General features: G+C 39.6%; 2 protein-coding genes across 3 annotated transcripts in view; both read right to left on the reverse strand.

Annotated features, from left to right (window-relative positions):
* Positions 1-14045, reverse strand: part of SEC61A2 (SEC61 translocon subunit alpha 2) — a 31216-nt gene extending 17171 nt beyond the window's left edge. The window contains exons 1-4 of the mRNA XM_047741976.1: positions 13910-14045; positions 11766-11833; positions 10632-10697; positions 3299-3377 (exon numbers count right to left, since the gene is read on the reverse strand). Coding sequence (XP_047597932.1) covers positions 3299-3377; positions 10632-10697; positions 11766-11833; positions 13910-13916 — 220 coding nt within the window. The 5' untranslated portion in view covers positions 13917-14045. The remainder of the gene's footprint in view (positions 1-3298; positions 3378-10631; positions 10698-11765; positions 11834-13909) is intronic.
* A 3354-nt stretch (positions 14046-17399) lies between these two features.
* Positions 17400-24680, reverse strand: part of DHTKD1 (dehydrogenase E1 and transketolase domain containing 1) — a 56059-nt gene continuing 48778 nt past the window's right edge. For both annotated transcript variants that reach the window (XM_047741975.1, XM_047741974.1), the window contains 4 exons: positions 22634-22716; positions 22132-22301; positions 20436-20521; positions 17400-19359 (listed from right to left, as the gene is read on the reverse strand). In XM_047741975.1, the coding sequence (XP_047597931.1) occupies positions 19258-19359; positions 20436-20521; positions 22132-22301; positions 22634-22716 (441 nt within the window). In that variant the 3' untranslated portion in view covers positions 17400-19257. The remainder of the gene's footprint in view (positions 19360-20435; positions 20522-22131; positions 22302-22633; positions 22717-24680) is intronic.

Here is a 24680-nt window from a genome sequence, read left to right on the forward strand (position 1 = left end):
GGAAGGTAAACATTTTTATTAAATAAAATCACAAAAATTTATAACTTTCAAATGGATCTAGTCTGAGAATAAATATAGTCAAATTTTAATGACAATTTCATATAGGAAATATGGCACCTCAAATCAGTAGGGAAAGGATAAACTGACCTACCAAATGCCTGGCCATTTATAAAAAATCACACCTCTATTTCTTACCTCATGACTTACATCAAAATAAAGGCCCGATGTATAGAAAATTTAACCATATGAGACAAACAACAAAAATACTACAAGTGAGTATGCTTATCATCTTGGAAGAGAAAAAGCCTTTCTAAGCATGACAAAAAAACTTGAGAACCCACAATGGAAAAGACACATGCTATGGTTAGATACAACTACAAAATTTCCATGTGGTAAAACACTGCATAGAAGTTAAAAAAAAAAAAAAAAAAAAGCAGCATAAAAGTTAAAAGAAAAATATTTGAGCACAAATGACAGAGTTCTTATCTTTAATATGCAAAGAGTTCTTACAAATCAATTAAAAATGAAGAAACCAATAGTAAACAAAATTTAAAAAGGAAAAAGAGAACACAATTTGGCTGCTCCCAATAACGTTCTTTCTCAGGAAATACTGACAGTCCAGGAGGGGACCCCCCCACACCCAAATCTGAACTACGTAACTCTGAAACTCTAACCAAAGCTGACTGAGCCCAGTATAAATCGTACAGTTTGGAATTTTGAGCTAAGAAGCAAAGAACCCAGGAATTTGGGGAGCTAAATCCCAAAGAAAAGGTTCCTGGTCCCTGCTGCTGATCCAAAGCTGCCCTGGTTTTCTCTCCCAGCCCAGGCTTAGTTGTTCTACCCCCTCTATGGATTCCAAAAAATGATCAGTATCTTTCTAATAAATTCCATTTTTGTGTTTAAACTGGTCAGTAATTTTCTATTACTTAAAACAAGTCCACTCAGAAAAAAGTCAAATATTCAATAAAAATATAAGATGATGGTCAAGCTGACCAACATACAAATTAAATAACAAGTACCAATTTTTACCTGTCCAACTTCCAAAGACTAAAGGAGTAATAATATCCACTGATGGAAGAAAAATGACATTCTCATATACAACTGCTGAGTGTATAAAATAGTACAAATTTTTTGGAAGATAATTTAGCATTATTTATCAAAAATTTAGGTTTTTGTATCTTGCACAGTAAAACTTCTAGAAATTAATTTATTAAAAAATGATAGGAGGTAGCATTACACTGATGCATTCATGGTAGCACTGGTTAAAATGATACAAAATTGGGGGAAAAAAAATGTGTGACAGAAGAGGACACTAACAACCTGGAATCACACTTGAAGTACCCTCCCTACTTTGTCTCTAAGCCCTTTATGATCTGGCTCTTGGACTCATCTGCATGTCCTGCCTCATTACTCCTTTCCTTATTTTCTTCTAGCCACACTGACCCCACATCCTTCCCTGAACATTCAGCATACTCCCATCTCGGGGCCTGGACACACGCTATATTCCCTACAGTGTTCCTCCCCCAGATCTTCACATGGCCTTCTTCTCGCATCCTGTAGATCTCTGCGCAAATGTCCCTCCCCTCACCCAAAATATACTTCATGTAGAGGGTACCTCCCCAAAAAGAATAATATAAACTCCATGATGATGGGGACACTGTCTTAATCACTGCTCTAATCTCAGCACCTAGCACAAAAAAGACCTGAATGATTAAATAATTCATGGCAGAGCCATATAATGGAATAGCATATGGCCCTTAACTGAAATAACTCATCCAAGAAATTGAGTAAACACACTAAGTAGAATAGTTACATAATTTATCTTATTTTTTAGTTTAGAAAAACAAGCACAGTTGACCCTTGAACTACAGAGAGGTTAGAGCCACTGACCGCCCCCATACAGTCAAAAATCCACATATAACTTTTGACTCCCCCAAACTAAAAACTTAACTATTAATAGCTTACTGTTGACCAGAAGCCTGACCAATAACCTCAACAGTCAACTAACACATATTTTTTTCTTTTTTTAAAGATTTTATTTATTTGACAGAGAGAGATCACAAGCAGGCAGAGAGGCAGGTAGAGAGAGAGGAGGAAGCAGGCTCCCTGCCGAGCAGAGAGCCCGATGCGGGGCTCGATCCCAGGACCTTGAGATCATGACCTGAACCGAAGGCAGTGGCTTAACCCACTGAGCCAACCAGGCGCCCCTAACACATATTTTTTATGTTATGTGAATGTTATATACTAGTAAGTAAGCAAGCTAGAAAAGCAAATGTTATGAAAAATGTCCTAAGGAAGAGAAAATACATTTATAGCACTGCACTGTATTTATTTTTTTTAAAAATCCATATATAAGTGGACCCACGCAGTTCAAACCTGTATTGTTCAAGGGTCAAGTAAATATAAATTTGTATATGTGAATATATATTCAGAGAAAAAGTCTGGATATGTATTCACCAATCTATTATCTTCCCAGGAGTTATCCCTGAGATGCAAGACTTTCATTTTCAGCTTTATATAAAACTGCATACAAATTTTGGTGCATTTTTTTAATGATTAACCATTATTTCTATTTTAATCTAAAAAAATTACCAACAAAGCCCTCATGATCCAGTACCTACCTATCTCTTTAGCCACTGCTTTACACACAAGGGCTTTTAGATCAGCCTTCCCTCTCCCATCGCTTCCTTCACATACTGAACTCCAATTCAATTGCTACCAGTATTGTCTCCTCTGAACTGCAGATCAGGGTCTTTCAGGCCCATGCGAAATGCAAGGACCAGACTTCAGAGGGTCATGAAGCTCAAAAGGTTTTATGTAAAATCTGTGCGTGTGAGTATATATGAATTTTTCTTGGGAAAGTATACATAAATAGAGTTAGAGTCAACTAATGAGTCATTGAACATTTTATCAAAAACTAATGATGTACTATACCTTGGCTAATTGAATTTAAATTAAAATAATACTGTACCAAAAAAAATTTAATTAGAGTCTCAAAGAAAATATGACCCATAAAAGGATGGAGGACCAAAGCTCCTGACAGTGTTATCACTCCATTCTCTGTTGTACATCTATACTCTGTACATATTTCTATTATTACAATATATACAGAGATTTTTAAGTATTTACGTGTTGGTCCCTTCTCCTAGGCAACGAGTTTCTTTTACCATATGCTCCCCACCCCTGTAGACATCAAAATAGTTGTTTCCACATTTTCACATCTACTTGATGTCAGTACTAATGCCCAGTATGGAGGCAAACAAACAAACAAACAAACAAACAGAAAAGAAGTACCTACCTCTGTTAGATGCAAGAATAACTCTCATCCAGTAGAAAGGATCTGCAGAATCTGATGACATTATTCCAAACAGTGGTATCTATAATATTACATAAAACAGTTTTTAAAAATGCATTACATAAATTAAGTTGGAACTTAATTCACAACTCAATTACTTAATGTTTGTAATACTTAGAAGAAAAAAAAACACTACTTCTCATGTTCTGTAACAAAACAAGTGAACCCTAAAAGGAAAGTTTTGGGTTTTTTTTAAAAGATTTTATTTACTTATTTTGACAGAGAGAGCACAAGCAGGCAGAGCAGCAGGCAGAGGGAGAAGGAGAAGCAGGCTCTCCGCTGAGCAGGGAGCCGGATGTAGGGCTTGATCCCAGGACCCTGGGAATCATGACTTGAGCCAAAGGCAGTGGCTTAACCAACTGAGCCACCCAGCTGTCCTAAAAGGAAAGTTTTTTTTTAACAAAAATAAAAACAACAGAAATCACTACTTACACAAATCTACTAGTAAACACACCTATCAGGATGAAAATTTGTTGCATAACAATGTGAATACACTTAACACTACTGAACTGTATGCTTAGAAATGGCTAAGATGGGGGCGCCTGGGTGGCTCAGTGGGTTAAAGCCTCTGCCTTCGGCCCAGGTCATGATCTCAGGGTCCTGAGATCAAGCCCCAAATCAGGCTCTCTGCTCAGCAGGGAGCCTGCTTCCCCCACTCTCTCATCCTGCCTCTCTGCCTACTTGTGATCTCTCTCGTTCTCTCTGTCAAATAAATAAAGAAAATCTTTAAAAAAAAATGGCTAAGATGGTAAATTTTATGTTATTTTTTTTTACAATTAAAAAATACCCCTATCAGTAAATTACAGGATATATCCACCCAGTCATAGAATAATTTTGCTAAGCTATGGGTACTAATGACAGCCACCATAACACTTCAATGTTAGACTCAAGGTTTTTTTATGTGTGTGTGTGTGTGTGTGTGTGTGTGTGTGTGTGTGTGAATATTATGCAGCCACTAAAAAGAAGCTTAAAGAAGCTTGTAACAGCATAAAGAAGTGCTTATGTTTTAATACCAAGTATGACACTATGGTTATCAAATTGGGGCAATTCTGCCCCCCAGAGGATATCTGGCACTATCCAAAGACATTTTTGGGTGTCACAACTTGAAGGGAAATGCTACTGCACCTCGTGGATAGAGGTCAGGGATGCTGCTGAACATCCTACAATGACCCCACAACAAAGAATTAACCGGGCCTAAAATTCAGTGCCATTGTTGATAAACACTGCTATTAAAAAAAAAAAGGTACAGAATTATATAAATGGAAGTTTGATACTGTAAAAATATGTGTAAAAGATAAAACTAAGTGTAAATATTTAAAATCCTGAAAAGTAATTATCTGTAGCTGGTAGGATTAAGGCTGACTTTTTCTTTATTCTTCTCAGCATTTATCAGATTTTCTATAATAAGTACATACTACTTTTTCATTGGAAAAAAAAAGAAAAAGAAAAAGAAAAAGAAACTCTTCACTTCAGAATGTTTCCTATTATATGACCGATGTTCAGGATACAGCTCCTGGTCATACCTCTTCCCTTACCATGCAGGGATCAGACACAAAGAAAAATACATTTCCAATTTCAAAAACCTTCTTTACACAAAGCTGATTTTTTTTTTTTTTAAGTTGCAAAAGATGCTGCCAACAATTCTGAACAATCCATCTGGTCAACCTCATCCTTTCTGGGCATCTGGCTTGCCCAGATCTGGATTTATTAGCTGGGTAGCAAAGCTGGTGAAGCAAGAAGCATGGATATTTTATGTCCCCTAATGCTGCAGATACTCTTCAGGTAATATGAGAGACAGGGAGGAAGAAGTTAGTGTATAAGAACCAATTAACACTACAGGACAGTCCACATCACAATCTTCCATAAGTGGGAGAGAGGTTAATCAGTCAAATTACTTTGCTTAATTGCACCTGATAGAGATGGCCATTACCTCCACAATTAGATAATTTGTGGGACAATGAACAAGAAAAAGTCAGCCAACCTGCCCTAAGTAATGGCATTCCCTCCTTTCCTGAAGACAACTGGATTATTAAACTCAATGTCTGATTTTATTCCTCTCAGTAAAATCAATAGCTATGGGTTTATGTACAACAATAGTTGAGCAGCAACTCCCCCATGCATAAGAAAACACACTTTTTTAAACATGTAAAATAGTAGAAGCTAACAAGAGTGAAAAAAGCTAACAAAGAAAGGGGTGCCTGGGTAGCTCAGTCAGTTGAGCATCTGGACTCAATCTCAGCTCAGGTCCTGAAACTAACTTAGGGTCGTGAAATCAAGTTCCACACTGGGTTCCATGATGGATATGGAGACTACTTTAAAGAAAAAAAAAAGGGACGCCTGGGTGGCTCAGTTGGTTAAGCAGCTGCCTTCGGCTCAGGTCATGATCCCAGCGTCCTGGGATCGAGTCCCACATCGGGCTCCTTGCTTGGCGGCGAGCCTGCTTCTCCCTCTGCCTCTGCCTGCCACTCTGTCTGCCTGTGCTCACTCTCGCTTCTCTCTCTATGACAAATAAATAAATAAAATCTTTAAAAAAAAAAAAAAAAAAAAACTAAGGAAAAAGAATAAAAAATCCATGAAGTAGCCTAAGAAGAAAAGGGATCATGAACTTGAAGCACTGGTGGTCATGGGGGTGAGAAAAGTGCAGACAACTGAGAAGCAGAGAGCCCAGCATGAAGCTGCTCCAGCCACCACAATGGGAAGGCAACAAAATCCTCACAATTCCCACAACATTCCAAACCTGGAGCGGAGCAGGCTGCACAGATAGCCTTATCTTTTTGTCTCCTTTGGTTAAAGGGACTAGAAACAGCAGCAGGGATGAAAGATGAGAGAAGTGAGCAATGGGGCTCTCTTCTGGTGACAATCTCAGGGTCGCCATGAGTTGGGAATGAGGGAATGATCTGAGGTCAGGAATGGAACAGCCTCTTCAATCACCTGATGAGAACCACTTCGGGAGAGGAGACAGCCAGGCCCACGTAGTAATTATTGCACTTATCACTGCTTATCCCACCATTCCCTCCAGCTAAAGAAAACTCGGTGAAACTGGAGACCCCAAGCCCCTTAACTGTGGCTAGGAGAGGAAAATAAACCTGTCTGAAATTCAATGGAAAGAGATTCAAGAAATTACCAGCACTGGGCAAAACTGCCTAAACATGAGAAAGACATAAAACACACTTTGGCAACTATGCAATTATACTGCAGGAAAAAAAAAATAAAGTAACATAAAATACATAAACTAATTTATTGCATGAAACAGTCATGAGAAATACCACACTTTTTGAGCAACACAGTTCCTACGGGTCTTGGGTTCTAGCAGCCAAACTTAAAATATTTACTACCGAGCCCTTCACAGAACAATGTTTGCTGACCCTTGGATTAGAAAATTCAATATTGTCAAGAAGGTAATTTTTTTCTAAATTTATCTATAAATTCAAAGCAATACAAATCATAATCCCAGCTACAGAAACTGACAAGGTGATTCTAAAATCTATACAGAAATATGAAAAACTGGGGCGCCTGGGTGGCTCAGTGGGTTAAAGCCGCTGCCTTCGGCTCAGGTCATGATCCCAGGGTCCTGGGATTGAGCCCCGCGTTGGGCTCTCTGCTCAGCAGGGAGCCTGCTTCCCTTCCTCTCTCTCTCTGCCTGCCTCTCTGCCTACTTGTGATCTCGGTCTGTCAAATAAATTAAAAAAATCTTTAAAAAAAAAAAAAGAAATATGAAAAACCTAGAATAATCAAAAACCATTGTGAAAAGGAAAAACAAAGTTGAAAGACTTTTACGACCTGATTACAGGACTTAATATAAAGCTACGGTAATCAAACAGCGTGACCATAACAATGGAATATACATGAATGGAAAAGAACAGAGCACAAAATATATCCACACTTATACAGTTAACTGATTTTCAACAAAGATGCCAAAGTAACTCAATGGAGAAAGAAGAGCCTTTTCTGGCTATCCAAACAGAAAAAAATGAACCCAAACCTTACTTACACCATACACAAAAATTAACTTGGACTAGATCACAGACCAAAACATATAAGCCAAGACTATAAAATATTTAGAAGAATACAGGAGAAAATCTTCACAACCTTAGAAGATAAGAAAACAAAAACCATGAACCATCAAAGAAAAAAGTCACTAAACTTCCAAAGGAAGGATTTTTGCTCTTCACAAGATATTTAGAAAATGAAAAGGCAAGCCATATACTAGGAAAACATAGTACATTTACCTGACAAAGGACCTGTATCCAGAAAATATTTTAAAAGGCATATAATTCGGGGCACCTGGGTGGCTCAGTTAAGCATCTACCTTCAGCTCAGGTCATGATCTCAGGGTGCTAGGATCGAGCCCCACATCAGGCTCTCTGCTCAGCAGGGAGTCTGCTTCTCCTTCTCCCTCTGTTCCTCCCTCTCCACCAGCCCCCTGCCCCCTGCCCTCCCGGCTAGTGCTCACTCTCTGTCTCTCAAAAATTTTTTTTTTTAAAGATTTTATTTATTTATTTGACAGAGATAGATCACAAGTAGGCAGAGAGGCAGGCAGAGAGAGAGAGAGGGAAGCAGGCTCCCTGCTGAGCAGAGAGCCCGATGCGGGACTCGATCCCAGGAAACCTGAGATCACGACCTGAGCCGAAGGCAGCGGCTTAACCCACCGAGCCACCCAGGTGCCCCTGTCTCTCAAATTTTTTTTTTTTTTTTTTTTAAATATTTGTTGGGAGGAGCGAGAGAGAGCACAAGTAGGGAGAACAGCAGGCAGAGGAAGAAGCAGGTCCCCAGCAGAGCAAGGAGCCCGATGCGGGACTCGACCCCAGGACCCCGGGATCATGACCTGAGCCAAAGGCAGACGCTCAACTGACTGAGCCACCCAGGTGTCCCTGTCTCTCAAATTTTTAAAAATCTTTTAAAAATGCATATAATTCAATGAGATAATAATAAAAATTTTTAATGAGCAAAAGATTGGAAAAAGACACTTCACAGAAGATAAACAAATGCCCTATAAGTACATGAAAAAATTGCTCAATATCATTTACTAGGGAAATGCAAATTAAAAACCACACCCATTAGAATGACTAATACTAAAATGCTCAACAACAGGAAGGGCAGGCAAGGAAGGGGAGAAACTGGAACTCCTATACCTGCCTGATGAAAATAAAAAATGGAGCAATCACTTAGAAAAAAAGTTTGACAATTTCTTATAAAGCTGAACATGTAATTACCATGCAACCCACCAATTCTACTCCTAGGTATTCACCCAAGAGAAATGAAAACAAATATTCACAGGAAGTCTTGCCCAGGAATAGTCACAGCAACTTTATTATAGACAAAACTTGGAAACAACCCAAATGTCCAACAGCAAGTGAACAGATGAACAAATTCTGTACAGTCATCTAGTAGAAATAAGAAGGATGAATTACTACTCTACCAAACACAGGGACAAATCTCAAAATACTCATGATAAAGCCAGAGCTAAGGAATGATACTGCATGATCCCACTTAGATGAAATTCTAAAAAAAAACAAATCAAATTATAGGAACAGAAAGCAGATCAGTGCTTGCCTGACACTGGGGGTGAGTTGGGAGACTGACTAAGAGATTACACAGAACTTTCTGGAGTGACAGAATGTTCTGTATCCCCTGAGGTAGCAGGTATGTGGGTGTCTACATTTGTCAAAACTCTTCAAAATGTACACTTAAAAAATAAGTGTATTTTACCATACATAAATTATACCTTTATAAATCTAATTTTTTTATGGAGGGGAGGGGAATTTCTAAGATGTTAAAAGTAGCTGGTAAAAATATGGATGATTATTCTTTTTTTCCTCTCTACTTTTCCGTATTTAAAAAAAGTTCTCAGGCGCCTGGGTGGCTCAGTTGGTTAAGCCACTGCCTTCGGCTCAGGTCATGATCCCAGAGTTTCAGATCGAGTCCCCAGTCTGGCATGGGGCTCCCTGCTTAGCAGGGGGTCCACTTCTTCCTCTGACCCTCCCTCCACTCAAGCTTTCTCACTCTCCCTCTCTCTCAAATAAATAAATAAAATCTTAAAAAAAAAAAAAAGGTTCTCTCTCCCTGAGCACCCAAAACAATTTTAAACTAAGTACAGCAGTAAAATATCTTGATGACCAAATTATTTCACTCTTCAAAAAAAATACATTTGGCTTTTCCCCAGACTATGGACTTAATCTGCTCTACTCCTTCCTAATATAATTTTTTATACTTCCTTTTATGTATTTTTTTTTTTAATTTATTTATTTAACAGACAGAGATCATAAGTAGGCAGAGGCAGGCAGAGAGAGAGGAAGGGAAGCAGGCTCCCTGCTGAGCAGAGAGCCCAATGAGATGCAATGCGGGGCTCGATCCCAGGACCCTGGGATCATGACCTGAGCTGAAGGCAGAGGCTTCAACCCACTGAGCCACCCAGGCGCCCCTTTTTTATGTATTTTCAATAGCTCTTTTTAAAAATTTTTTTTAAAGATTTTATTTATTTATTTGATTTTTGAGAGAAAAATCACAAGTAGTGAGTGCATAGAGGGAGGCAGAGAGAGAGGAGGAAGCAGGCTCCCTACTGAGCAGAAAGCCCCATGCAGGGCTTGACCCCAGGACCCTGAGATCATGATCTTAGCCAAAGGCAGAGGCTTTAACCCACTGAGCCACCCAGGCGCCCCATCATCAAAAAACTTGCACCTAAAGCATCTAGTTTAATCCTCTCAACAATCTTGTGACAGGGACAGGTCACATTTTACCCTCATTCTGTGAACTTAATCTCTGCAAAATACTAATAAAAAGCATCAATGAATTTTATCTATTTATAAATACAGTATATCACTGGGGTTCTAGAATTTGACTTTTTGAGATTTTTAAATTAATACATGCTATTTACAACATGATTAAAGGCCAACAAAATAGAAAAAAAATTTGCAACGTATATGTCAAAGGTTTAATGCTTTTATATATAAAAATCTGTCTTTATACAAAAAAAACTCAAGAAAAAAATGGGTAAAGATCATTAACTGCACACTAAGAGAAAAAAAGAAAAAAAATGTTCAAACCCACTAATTAAAAAAAAAAAAGAATACACAGTAGGACAAGAGAACCATTTTCACCATCAACTCAGATTAAAAATAACAATGCTCAAAATATTTCAGGCTTTATTTTATCTACTTAATCTATTTATATTTATCTATTATTTTAACTAAAATAAATTTTCTCAAACTATAACCAATCAAACTACAAATCAAATCAACTACAGCATAGACATTTAATTAATATTTTGGTTACATACCTGACAACATACTAAGAAAATGAAGAGAGTTATGGCAGTCCATAGTACCTTCTCTCTAAACTGGATCTACAACAAAATAAGAATGATCAATCAAAACCAAGAAACAGCAAATACAAAGCAAAATTCCACATTAAAGCATAACATTCTGCATCATGGCAGGCTCCAATTATTTACTATTAAAATACTCTCACCTAGTTAGTATCAGCTAAAGCAAACAGCTCAACTTTTCAAACACACCCTCTTTACTTTCCCGAGAATTAAGTAAATTAAATACAGGCAGGCCTCAACACCCTGTACTACATTAACTGAAAACCAAAAAGGATAAAAAGCAAGACACAGATCCAGTATGCATGTATTTCAGTTAACACAGCATTGTGCGAAGCAGGGACTGCCCATGATAATATTATACGAATATCTTATGGAATATGAAAAGCTAGAGCTTCTCGGGATGCCTAACATGTAACTGAAACAACTATTTTTAAAACCATATAGCCATAAAAAAAAAAAAAAAAAGGAAATACACTTCTAAATAAAACAGTAAGTTTAACAAAAGCTTCACACACCTATTTCTGTTAGTTTTGTGAGATATCAAAAGCACAGAAGAGGACTGTCAGGAAATTGGCCAGTTTGGGACTAACAGTATTACTGAATTTAAATACGTGAGTTCCAAAAGTGCACAAGGATTGAAGAATAATTTGATGCAGTCATATTATTTTCTGAATGCATTTCTGTGATTTTTCCATGTATTGACTGATCAAGAAATGGGAGGCATATACTTGCACAACTGTAAATCATTTAGGTAAAACAACTGTCTCATCAAAAGTGACCCAGCAGACTGAGTCATTCATAGTGCAGTGGGTCCCTAGAGATAGAATATCTTATCTAACACATAGGCCAAAGAAACACTTGGTTTGGAAATGTCCCAACTTAAAGAACAGTCCTTTTTAAAAAACAGAGGATAACCCATCTAAACTGGTTTAAACTAGTGTTACTTACTTTGCACCTCTTGCAAGGAAGAACAGTTCTATTTCTCCAAATATACCAGAAAAGGGTTGGGGACAGTAAATCAATCTTGCTAGTTGAGTAGAGTAAGTCATTTAGCTACCCTCTATATTACTAATATGTTATACTTACTTTCCTTTCAGGTTTCTGAATTTCTGGTAGAACTGCACAGAAAGGTTTGATAACTTCTAAAAATTTGACTGTAAAAAGAAAAAAAAGAACATCTCTGTTACAAAGTTTTTAAAAAGAGATGTACCTTTTTATAGAAACAAATACAAACATCCTCTAACTTTTAATGAAAATTCATCCCATTCCCACCTCCAAAGTAATCACAGTGCTCTCCATTTCAAATATATCAGGGAAGAGAAATAATTAAGGGACAAAAGAATCCAAAAGTTTTAAGGGTTTACTCCATAGAAGCAAATGCAAATACCCTTGTGCCATGATTCTGCTTCCTCATGTTGGTATCCAGCCCTTTTATATATACAGAAAAGGAATACTCTCATAAGCATCACTACATCAAGAAAGAAAGAAAGAGCGAGAGGATGCAGTCTACTACATTACCCACATGACAATGCACTATAGAAGAAAATAAGATGTATCAGAGGAGAAATGCAAGAGGAAATGTGCTGAAACTGCAGAACTGACTTAATTTAGATTTAAAGATCCTGAAATGCATAAGTGAGAAAGATTATGGATTCACCTTCTATATAGAGAGTTTTGTGTGTTTTGTTTTTGTTTTTAAGTATACAATCTCTATTTCATTTCACTTACATCAACCTTCCTTGCTTGGTTGCTCTCCCACATAATGATCTCAAAGTACTTGTGTATGGATGATAATCAGCCCAGAAAATGACCATGACATTTCATGAGAAAGTACTGCTTTTCCAGATAACTTATAACATATCAAAGTAAGACAAACCAAGGTACTTTAAGGATAGACACTATATTCTGGCATAGCTTAAGTCAATTCCTGCCAAAGAACTGGAGAATGAAGATGATATTCTCTCAGTCTTTGCCAGCGTCTTTAATGTGCAGAAACACAAGAAGGCAGTATTAGTTATGATCATCATCTCCTACAGAGACTGCAGTCTGTATCCTAACATCATGAAATTGTTTTAAAACTGACCTAACTAATTACACTTTCATAGTGAGCTAAAAGCTGACTATATAATCTTCTCATGAAACTTCTCAAAATGATGGCAGTCGCTGACATTTGACAGAACTCAGAAATTCCCACAGGCAGATACTCATTGCCCAAGTGCCATTTTGGACTATTTGGAAAATGTGAATGATAGAAGCTTTCTTCTCTAATGCAACACAAATTATCAACCACATCAGGAAACTTCCTAGACTCCTTTATCCCTCTTTCCGTCCCAGCTCAATCCAAATCACCCTCCCAGATTTCTTGGCATGGTCCCATCACTGGTGTTGGAGAGCTCCTGTTCAAGCAATGCTTCTGTCGGCCACTTGTCTATTCTTGCGTTGCAGAATGTCACCGATTAAAATGTAAATTCAAGGTCAGGGGTCTCCTCTATTTCCTTCCTAAATGTTCACTAGTTGGCCAGTGGATGCACCGCTCAGGTTTGCACTTAACCATTCATCCAACAAACATCGGCAACAGCTATGTAAGTACATGCGTGAATGCACGGGGCGTTGAATGTTCAGGAGATAGCCCTCAAAGATCCCCATAATTCAAGGCCTTGTCCCTAAGGCTTATACAACCTCACACACAGTGAGTTTTCAGTCAACGCTAGAAAATAACTGAAATGAAAATTTTAGGGAAAACGCTATGCTGCCAATCGCACTTTCTTCCTCCCCTAAAATACATGCCGTGCATCACTTTTTTAAAAAAAATCCAACAAATCAGAGAGCTTTATTCATCACACTAACGTGCCAAGGAAGGGTGACTTGGAAATAAAAATGTGAGCTTCCTAAGCTCCTGAAAAATTAGAAGTGGTCCGGGTTTCGCTCGGTTCCCTAACTCCCCGCCCCCAAAACCAATGGCTTCCCCTCTCCGTCTTCCGCTCCCCGCCACCTAGCGAGCGCAAACCCCGGGCCTCCGGGCCCCGGATCCCGCAGGCGGCTCGGGAAAGGCCGCACCGCCGAAGGAGCCTCGGAGGAGGCCCCCCGCCCGCGCCCTCCGCAGCGGCCCGGCGCGGCCCGCGCCTCTCCCTCCGGCCCCCAGGCTGGGCGACCCCGGCCGGGCGCCCGCCCCGCCGCCCGCAGCCCGTGGAGGCCGGCAGCCCAGCGAGTGCTGCGCCGCCGCTACTCACTGCCCATGGCGGTGGCTGGGGCGGCCCGGCGGGGCACAGCGGCCTAGGAACTGGCTTCGCTCGGGTCCCACGGCTCGGGTCTCGCAGCCGGCTCCCGACGCGCTCCTGGCCGGCCCTGCGCAGGCTCCGCCCCGCGCCACGTGACCCGCGCGCCCGCCCCGCCCAGCCCCGCCCCCCGACGAGCGCCCGGCAGTTGGCAGCCGGCGCGGCGGACGTCCGCGCGTTGCCATGGTCACCGCCAGCGCGCCAGTGGGCGTGCTCCAGCTCCGCAGCGGAGTTCAGGAGCCTTGGCAGAATTGCAGCGGCCAGGCTCTCTCCTGTCTGAGCTCTTCTCCGAGCTCACTGTCAAGCAATACCCGTTTCCTCGACCTCCCTAGTCCGGTCCCGGCCTCCCAGGCCAGGACCCGGCCAAAGCGGCCGCCCGAGGGTCGCGGGCCAGAGTTGCATCCCTGAGTGTGACCTTTACAGCCCTTTTATTTTGCTCCTGCCTTATCGGAACTTCGTGGAAGTTGTCAAAAATCTTGTGATAATCTGTCTATAATTAATAGCTTATGAACTCCCCACTATTAAGTGTGCTCCTTCTTCAACTTCTCTGATAGACGAAGATGGGCGTTTTGTCCCCCCTTATCCCTTCTTGGACAGCGTGGCATAAGGGAAATCAGTCTTTAGAAATCAGCCTGCAGGGGCGCCTGGGTGGCTCAGTGGGTTAAGCCGCTGCCTTCGGCTCAGGTCATGATCTCAGAGTCCTGGGAGATCGAGCCCCGCATCGGGCTCTCTGCTCAGCAGGGAGCCTGCTTCCTCCTCTCTCTCTGCCTGCCTCTCTGCCTGCTTGTGATCTCTCTGTCAAATAAATAAATAAAATCTTTAAAAAAAAAAAAAAAGAAATCAGCCTGCAACCTGTACCCCTGAAGCAAATAATACATTGTATGTTAATTTAAAAAAAAAAGAAAGAAAGAAAGAAAAGAAAAAAGAAATCAGCCTGCATTTTAATCTTTTCTTCTGAATGGCTTTGGGCAATTAACCTTTCTGAGGTACATCAGTAAGATAAGGATAATAGACAAGTACTACAGGTGTGAAAATTAGAGATGAGACTGACACACAGAAGGCCCTCAAATGTATTCTCCTAAGTCAATTTTAAACCCCTACTGTAACTTCTGCTCTAACTTCTAATGAAACAAGCTATTTCAAAGTTCACTAATGACCCATAAACACCAAATCCAGTGATCTGTCCTAAGACTTCATCTGCATCCAAGAAGGAAACCAATGATTCATGTGTGTTTGAGAGAGACAGAGAAAAGTTGATTTTCTCCTTGACCAAACTCCAGCCAGGCTTCTGTGAGCCCTTTCTTCACTAAGCTTTACCCGGTCCTATAAAGACTTAAGCAGAGATTAACAGCTCTGTCCCGAAAGTGACCCTAGCCCTCCCTCAAAGAATCTGCCTGTGAAAACTCAAAACTGCCGGAAGAATTTACCCTTTGTTCCAACACCTGAAGATACTAATTCTGTCTTCTAGCCTCTGTGGAAGGTAGGAGCCTAACTTTCATAAGCACCAATTAACAAACCCAGATTGGTGTCACACGGACAAATCCCTCTTCCTTCAAGCTTTTTGTCATTTTTTCACTTCCTGACTCTTGAGCCCCACCCACCTGCTCCTTGTTCTGTCGTTTTTTCTTTAGATTTCCAGTCCCCTCTGTACAAATCAAAGTTGAGTTCAGTTCATGCTGGACTCTTTTCTACTGCAATAATATACTGCTGATTAAAATCTGTCCTGACCACTTTACCTGGTGTGAGGCATTGTTTATCGTTGAAAACACACACACACACACACACACACACACGTAGGCTGGGCATGCACAAAACTCTGCTCCACTTGGGGTCATCTGGGACATCTCCAAGACTGGAGACTTGAATGAGCAGAGTGCTCTCTCACTCACAAGCCCAGCATTTGTGGCTGCCTGTCAGCTTCAACGTCTCCACAGGGCTCCTTCATTTTGCCTGGGCTTCCTCTAAAACATGGCCACTGGGTACCAAGGGAATGTTCTTGTTAATGACCCAGCATCACTTTCAGTGCATTATATTGGTAGAGGCAGCCACAAATGCCTGTTCAATCTCAAGAGAGAAGGAAAACAGACTATACCTCTAGGTGAAGTTGTGGCAAGATTCAGGAAGGGCAGGTGAAGCAAAATACTGCTCTAGCCACTTTGGGAAAACAGTTTGCCAGAGTTATAACTTCCCATCCTATGACTTCATTCTTGTCTCACTCTACTCTGTACTAGTCATTTTTATACTTCTCTAAGCTCTCCTACTATCCATAAACTTCTAGATGGCAGAAACGTAATTTTTGTATCATCTATGGTGACTGGCAAATGGTTGGCTTGCACACAGTTTGGGCCCTACACCGGGAGCTAATGTCACACATATAATATCCTTTCAATAAAGATGCACTAAAATGAAAGCTTAATTGACAGAAGAAGAGTTGCCTCCACTTCTCTTTACTTCCTCTTTCTCGGACAGCTCCATGTTTCAAGTAAAAGAACCTGGGAATAAGCTCTGACATGTTAGATAACTGTTGTGAATTATCCTTCCAACATTCTTCAGTCTTTCTACTACATGCTACCCAGGACTTGTCCTCATGTGACTACAATATGCCAATTAATCTACATCTATCAGCAGTATCACTCTACCTTGACCTCCCACACTGTTTTAGCACACTCAACAAGAACATATCTATGTGTAAAATGCATTATCTCAAATAGATAGTTAGTCCACTGAGGACAAATAGCAACCTATTTTCCATTTTACTCTCATGTATTTCTAATGTCCCGAACAACACCATATATGCAGTAAGTGTCCAATAAACTACTGGGGAAATACTATCCTACTCTTAGAGGGTCATTTCTCACTTTTGTTCAATTATAGTTGATTCTCCACATGACTCAGAGAAGACACAGGGAAATAACACTAAAGGAACATACTTTTATTAAAAGTTTTCTAAGATTAACTGATTTTGCAAATGGCAATGGGGAAATAACAGTCTGCTTTAGACTGTTTTATCAGATTTAAAAACAAACATGACGATGAGTTACTACTCCCACTGAGTAATTTAGGAGTTGTTTATTTGAATTAATAGTAGGTTGTAAATATTGAGGATTTAAAAACATTTTGTCCAAATTTCCCCCAAATGTGATGGTTTTAACATGAAACTTAGAAGCTGAAGGTGAAAAGCAAATATCCAAGTATATCCAAGGGAAATGGAGGTGAAGCTTTTGGAACCTCAAGATTCAAGTCTTGATTCTCATCTGTAACTTCCCTCCTGTGGAACCCCTAATTTCTTTAAACTGCATTTCCTCGCTTTTGTAAAATGGACACTATTTCTATTGTCAGTCAAGGAATTAAAAAAAAAACTTCAGAAGTAATACAGTCAGGCTAAAAGAAGTTATGCTTAAGAATATTTTCTAAATAATATGCATATACAAAAATGGAGCAAATTGTTCTTAAAGAAGAAAATTTTATTTTACTAAGAATATGTCACTTTAGACAAAATCAACATTTTTTTCACGGTTGTTAATACTTCTCTTCAATGAATACACAATTTGAGCTCTATTCTTCATTGAATATGAAATTAACGTAGATATAATTGGGATACAAATATCACATTATCAAATTTCCCAGAGGAATACAATAAAGGTTTTTTATTAATTTTGCTATGATATTTTTATCCCATACTTTATTATGGGAGTATTTGATTTGGTCCTTTCCTACAACGTAATTAAAAACGCTGACCCGTGTTGCAACAGTGATTGAGAGTAAGAAGGTTAAGATACAGAAGACACATTTTTTTTTTAGAAGACAATTTCATGGCTCATGGTGGTGAAGACATAATAAGATACCAGAGAAATTAGAAGAAATCTAAACTTCTAAAAAACAAAACAAAAAAAAGAACCCTAGTTTTCCATCTCATTTTGTGCTTCAACTTTGGAATTTTTAACTCAAGAAACCAAGATCTGAAAACAATGACAGGCCTTTCATGTTTTTCTAGTTCAGTATACAACACTGATAACCGTTTTCATTAGATAGACTTTGTAATTATACCGATTTACATGCGTGGCACCGAGTTACATGATTTATAAGGCTTGACACAGGAAGGAAGCATTAAGATGCATAGGAATAAAAGGGCTGTGAATATTACAGAAACATTAAATCAACACACTAATGCATACACTGAAGATGTGAACTGCAAATCTACTCCTGTGGCCCAAACAACATGTTGATTGTGAAAGACTTTACCAGTCGCCAAAAAAGGGAGAGGCCATTCCAGTGCCCCAGCACTTCCTCCATTATTTAGAAGAAAAACTGTCATAGCACCAGAATGGAAGATGGCAGAGCCCCTGAAGCACCAAGTGACATTAAGCTACACAGCTTGCTGCTCTGTAGTTAAGCTTCCATGAAGTTTAAGAGGTAATGCAATGGGCTGGTGATCTCCGTAAACCCCTAAGAACTTGGTGCTTGGAAGTTTTCAGTGTTAAAGTTAAAATGCTCCTTAAACACCACAAATGAACATCACTTCATCATACCCTTTTAGCAGCAAGACTGACTAACCAGGAGCTGAAATCCCCGTATCAGACACCAAAAGTCAATAAAAAATATTAAGATATCACTGCAATAAGAATTTAGGGTGAAAAAAGATATGATGACAAACAATTTCAATGTCGCTAAAACTCCTTAATAATACTGTGCAAAAAGATGATACATCCCGAGTCCTTTGTAATGGGATGGATATTTAAGGTCAGTGGGTGAAAACAGCTCTTCTGAAGAACATCCATAAGGACTAGCATAGCTTTGCTCCAGCATTTGGTGAAACATTTCTCACCGCGGCTGGAAAGCAGCCCCTGAGATCACATAAAATGAAAATACTGGTAGTCACAGGACTCTGAATAAAGAATGGTAAAATTAATGAAAGTGATACACACCAAGCAAATTGAGAAGTCATGTCCAGGTGATCTGCAGGTAAATTCTGTAAATTCAAATTAAAGAGACTTTCTTGGGCATATATAGTTAATTAGAAAACATGGTCTGAAAAAGTCTGGGTAAGGCACTGGTTCTACAACTCACTCAAAACAGAACACTGTTGTACCTTCAAGGATTAAGGTGACTCATCAGGTTCATGGATTGATGGATAATTCCCTTGGTTACTCTGTGTATTCCAATTAAATGTTCCTCATCAATCCCAACGTCTTAGAGGAACACAGACTTTTCATGTTGCCTAATGGAAGAAGAGAGCAAAGGAGCCGGCTTTTCTTTTCATGCTTATTTCTTAAAAGGAAGTAACACTGTTTCAAAGGACACCATCAAGCAAAGGTCTTGGTGAGGACATCTTCATGCTGCTGCAGGTGAAGGGTGCCAATTCCTACAGCAGGGACTGGCAAAGGGGGTCGACTCACAAGACGGAGCTATGATGAGAGCAGAAAAGAAATAAAATGACCTGCTGACCTGATCAGAGCCCGGCTTTATTCTCCCAAGGCAGGGCATGCATTTCTCTTAGCTTGTTTAACCACAAATCACCTTTTTTGGAAAAATAATGGGTCACCTAGAATAGACTGGAAGGAGATACAGGTCACAACTAAAAACTAAATCCCAGGCACCATCGGGGAGATCAATTCTTGAATTTTTCCTATTCTTCAGTAACTATTAGTTGGTTTTAGCAGTAGAGTTTCCTAGATTAGAACAATGACAATGATTTGACCCCACAAACTAGTAACAAATGTGTGAAGTGAGTTCTAATTGAAGCAGAATAGGAAGAGAAACAGAAGCCCATTTGCTCTTCTCATTGTTCTTCCCTCCCGACAGCCTAAGCAGTAAGAACTTGGCCTTTGATGGACCCCAGCTATGTGGAAGAGCCTAGAACAAGCATTAGTGAGCATCTCTTCTCCATTACTGTAATAGAAGCCCACTCATCATCCTGCTCCCCCCGGGCCTGGATTGTGACCTTTAGGACAAGACTAGTGGGAAAGGTAGCTGACAGGTAAGGGCTTTTACTTTAAGTATAATCACTTTTTATATACTTAAGTATACTTTATATACTTATATACTTTATATATTTAAGTATAATCACTTTTTCTTACATCATACTAGCACATACACATATATATCTTGATAAACATTCAGCATTTCATTCCAAAAAAAATAGTCTAAGTTAGGTTTTATAGTTTAGTTTCTTTTTTTTTTTTTAAGATTTTATTTATTTATTTGACAGAGATCACAAGCAGGCAGAGAGGCAGGCAGAGAGAGAGAGAGAGAAAGCAGGCTCCCTGCTGAGCAGAGAGCCCGATGTGGGGCTCGATCCCAGGACCCTGGGATCATGATCTGAGCCGAAGGCAGAGGCTTTAACCCTCTGAGCCACCCAGGCGCCCCTAGTTTAGTTTCTCTTTAAAAGAATTGGATGGCTAATGGGGGATAAACCCATTTACTGGCACTCCAGAAGAAATAACACACATACACAAAACACTGTAAAAGGGAAAGCTATTACCTTGCAGGCCAGCTGCTTTTCAAACCTTGGAGAAACAAAGCACCATGGTCCCATGTTCTGAGGCTCCTCCTGACTCCAAATAAAATCTATAGCAGAAGAAAGTTCATTTCAATACTCCAGGTAAACCTACATTACACACACACACACACACACACACACACACTATATATATATGTATATATATATAGTGTATATATATAGTGTATATATATACATATATATATAGTGTGTGTGTGTGTATACACACAGTGCATATGTACATACACAGATACCTTTTAGCCATATACATATGCATATGTACATATACAGTGTGTATGTATGTATAGCTAGCTTTCTTCAAGTCAATATATGCCTTTCCAATATGGCATGGTGTGGTTTGTTTTTTGTTTGTTTTGTTTTTTGGTAAATGATAGTCACGTATCAAGCACCTCACTCATGATACAGAACAATTCTATCAACTCCCAAAATTTCCTCATCCTGCCCTTTGAAGGCAACTCCTCCTATGGCACCAGCCTCTGGCAACCACTGAGGTTCTCTTCTCCCTATGGTTTTGCCTTTTCCAGAACATCAGATAAATGGAATTATACGATATGGAGGCTTTGGTTCTGGCTCCCTTGAACTAGCAAAATTCCAAAGCCATAGTTCACTCTCTTTTATTGTTGAGTAGTATGATATTGCAAGGATGTACCTTATATCCTTGTTTATTTATCCATAGGTTCAAGGACATCCTGGTGGTTTCCAGTTTGGGACAATTATGAATGAAGCTGTGGTAGACATTTTTCTGTGAACACACTGTCATTTTTCTTGGGCAAATACCTCAGAGTAGACTGGCAACTGTGTGTTGGAACTAACTATTTTCCAGAGTGGCTGTACCACTTTCCATTCCTCATCAGCTCTCGATATTGCCAATTTACTGTTTTGTTTTCATTTTAGCTATTCTGACAGGGGTGCAGCTGTATCTCGTTTGGGTTTCATTTGCATTTCCCTTATCACTAATGATGTCAAGCATCATTTTTTTTTAAAGATTTTATTTATTTATTTGGCAGAGATCAGAAGTAGGAAGAGAGGCAGGCAGAGAGAGAGAGGAGGAAGCAGGCTCCCCACGGAGCAGAGAGCCCGGTGCGGAGCTCGATCCCAGGATCCTGGGATCATGACCTGAGCCGAAGGCAGAGGCTTTAACCCCCTGAGCCACCCAGGCACCCCATCAAGCATCATTTTATGTAGTTATTTGTGATCCCATTGTTTCGTTCAGATCTTTTGCCTAGCCAAAGGTCATGGAGATTTTCTCCTAGAAGTTTTAGAGTTTTATGTTTTACATTTAGATCTGTGATCCTGAGTTAATGTCTGTACCCAGTACATACAGATGTCTAATTACTGAAGCCCCATTTGTTGTAAAGGCTTGCCTTTTACAGTTACATCAATTTATCCTAAGCAATAGTATAGCACTGATTACCTCCAACCTGTCAAGAAACGACCCATCTTAAAGTGAGAGAGGGGGTGGGTTACTGAAAGGGACATCATAAAAGACAAGGAAACTTTGGTTCTAGCAGTATTTTTTTTTCCCCTTATTTCCAAATTCCAAAAGATTCAATCCTTTAAGGACTCTCACTGCCCCAGAATTCCTTTCCACATGAGATGTTGGAATAGGTTTCAGGTATCTAAAACCCAAAGAACCCCACCAAGAATAATGCTGTACCTTTAACGTGTTTGTATTTGCTCATCTCTTGCTGTAACGAATCCAGTGGGAAAGGGCAGAGTTCCTCTACTCGGATGATGGCAAAGTCATGCTTCTTGGCCTCTAAGGATTCTCTTTGCTTCAGCAGGGCATAGAAATGTTTGCCACAGCAGAACACTAGCCTCTTGACCCTGTTGAGTAGAATGGGGTAGAGGAGAAACAGCTAAGAGAATTGTATCAAAAGAAAGAGGAGACTGCGTTGATGAAAATGCTTCGATATGGAAGCAGTGGGGGGCTCTGTAGTTGGGTTCAGTGACACACTGTGCCCTGTGGCCTTCCTCAGCAACACACGCCTCTGAAGCTCCACGTTCCATGCAAACTCTGACTCCCGTCCCATGGGGGCAGAGGATTTCTATCAGGATAAGGAGATTTGGGTCACTCTGGGTTCCCTAACGTGAACTAGTTTTCCCATTAATTAAAATTCTACTGCAGAGTATGAAAACAGAGATACACAGCAAATTACTTTTTGGGATCCACAGATGAATCACCAATGACCGGCTTGAATGTTGTTCCTGGCGCCATTTCTTGAAGAGTTGACACAGCGGCCTAAGGAGGGTAAAAAGCCACACAACTATCAACCAAAGAAAGGAGCTGAAGATGCCCGCACTTTCAAGGGATCTTTACCAAGAAATAACATCAAACTTTCCTCCTAGGACTCATATATGTAAACATATGCCCTAGTAAACACAGTATCTTTCAAAAAAAAAACCAATTGTGTATATTTCAGAATAAAATTACTTTTTCAAGGTTATGTAAGATTGCCTTTTGTGCGATACTGAAACAAGACTTTTAGAATCAAAATTTCAGTTTGATCCCACTTTTTGTCTCAGTAAAAATACACTTCGGTTTGTTGGAATCAGAAATGACATTTGTGAACAAAAACAGCTAAACTAGGACAAGGATTTCTGTCTTTAGGATTTGACTATAATTTATACGTGAAACCTAATGAGTCAGAACAAGCAGGAACAATACATGAATATGAAAGGAAATTTTATTAATGAGCTCAATTTCAATAAGTACCTGCTGTTGCAAAGAACTTAGCACATAGACAACTCTAGTTCACTGCCCTATAATCTATTCTCAAATGGAAATACATCTTGATTGGTCCACTGATAGGCAGCCATGCTGATGGGGGATATTGTGGTATACCCTAAAAAATAAATATTAACTAAGAGAATGAAATAAAAATATATACTTTATATATTATGCATTATCTATATGTCTACATAATATATATAACCTATTATATATAGACATATATTTTATTATAGATCACATATATTTATTTTATTCTTATTTTTTACTTATTCTTATTGCTAAATAATGTATGATAGAAGCCATCTTTCTCCACCCTGAACCCTTGGTCAGCTCCCATTTCCTAGGGTAGGAATCCAAAGGAGCAGGAGGGGCGCCTGGCTAGCTCAGTTAGTGGAGCAAGTGACTCTTGATCTTGATCTTGGTGTCAGTTCAAGCCCCACATTGGAGGTGTAGAACTCACTAAGGCAAAAAAAAAAAAAAAAAAGGAACTGGAATTCAGAGCTAGGTGGGAAATTTGGGTAGAATTTAGGTACCACTTGTCAGGCAAACTTCTTACAGCCCTGAGTCATATTTGTCATATGGCAAGTCATCTCTGAATACACCATGGAAAGAAAGGGTGAATTTCTGTTCTGTTAGATCACTTGTACCAATAATCTAATTTTCAGAAAGAAATCAGACTTCAATAATGGTGGTACTCACTTTCAGTTAATAGAAGGTCTTACATGTTTAATGAAGATATTTAGCTACTTAATAAGAGTAGTTTTTCACTTAAAAATCTATAGGATAGGGGCACCTGGGTGGCTCAGTGGGTTAAAGCCCCTCCCTTCGGCTCAGGTCATGATCCCAGGGTCCTGGGATCCAGCCCCACATCGGGCTCTCTGCTCCGCGGGGAGCCTGCTTCCCCTCTCTCTCTGCCTGCCTCTCTGCCTACTTGTGATCTCATTCTCTCTCTGTCAAATAAGTAAATAAAAAATAAAATCTTAAAAAAAAAAAGCTATAGGATAGCTGTTGAGGAAAAAAAAAATATATATATATATATATATTTTTTTTTTTTTCCGAGAGAGAGAGAGAGAGAGAGAGAAAGAGTGTGTGAGCGGAGAAACAGAGGGAGAGAGAGAAAAAGAGTGTGTGAGTAGAGAGACAGAGGGAGAGAGAAAGAGAGAATCTTAAGCTCTCAGGGCTTCATCTCATGACCCTGAGATCTTGACCTAACCCAAAATTAAGAGTCAGACCCCTACCCATCACAGCTACCCAGGTGCCCCTAGCTGTTGATATTTTCAAGGTTCCAGAGCAAGGCCTCACTTATTTGGTAAGTTATATATTAGACATGAGAGAGGAGTAGACTATTGGGGCCAGAATGTGAACTCTCTTTCTCATTAGAAACAGCAAAAAAATACTCAATAAAATTTCTAATTGTTCACTCAATACTTAATAATATACATATATTATACTTAATGTGATTACATGACATT

This window comes from Lutra lutra, chromosome 8 (assembly GCF_902655055.1).
Source record: "Lutra lutra chromosome 8, mLutLut1.2, whole genome shotgun sequence".
In the NCBI taxonomy this organism is placed as follows: domain Eukaryota; kingdom Metazoa; phylum Chordata; class Mammalia; order Carnivora; family Mustelidae; genus Lutra; species Lutra lutra.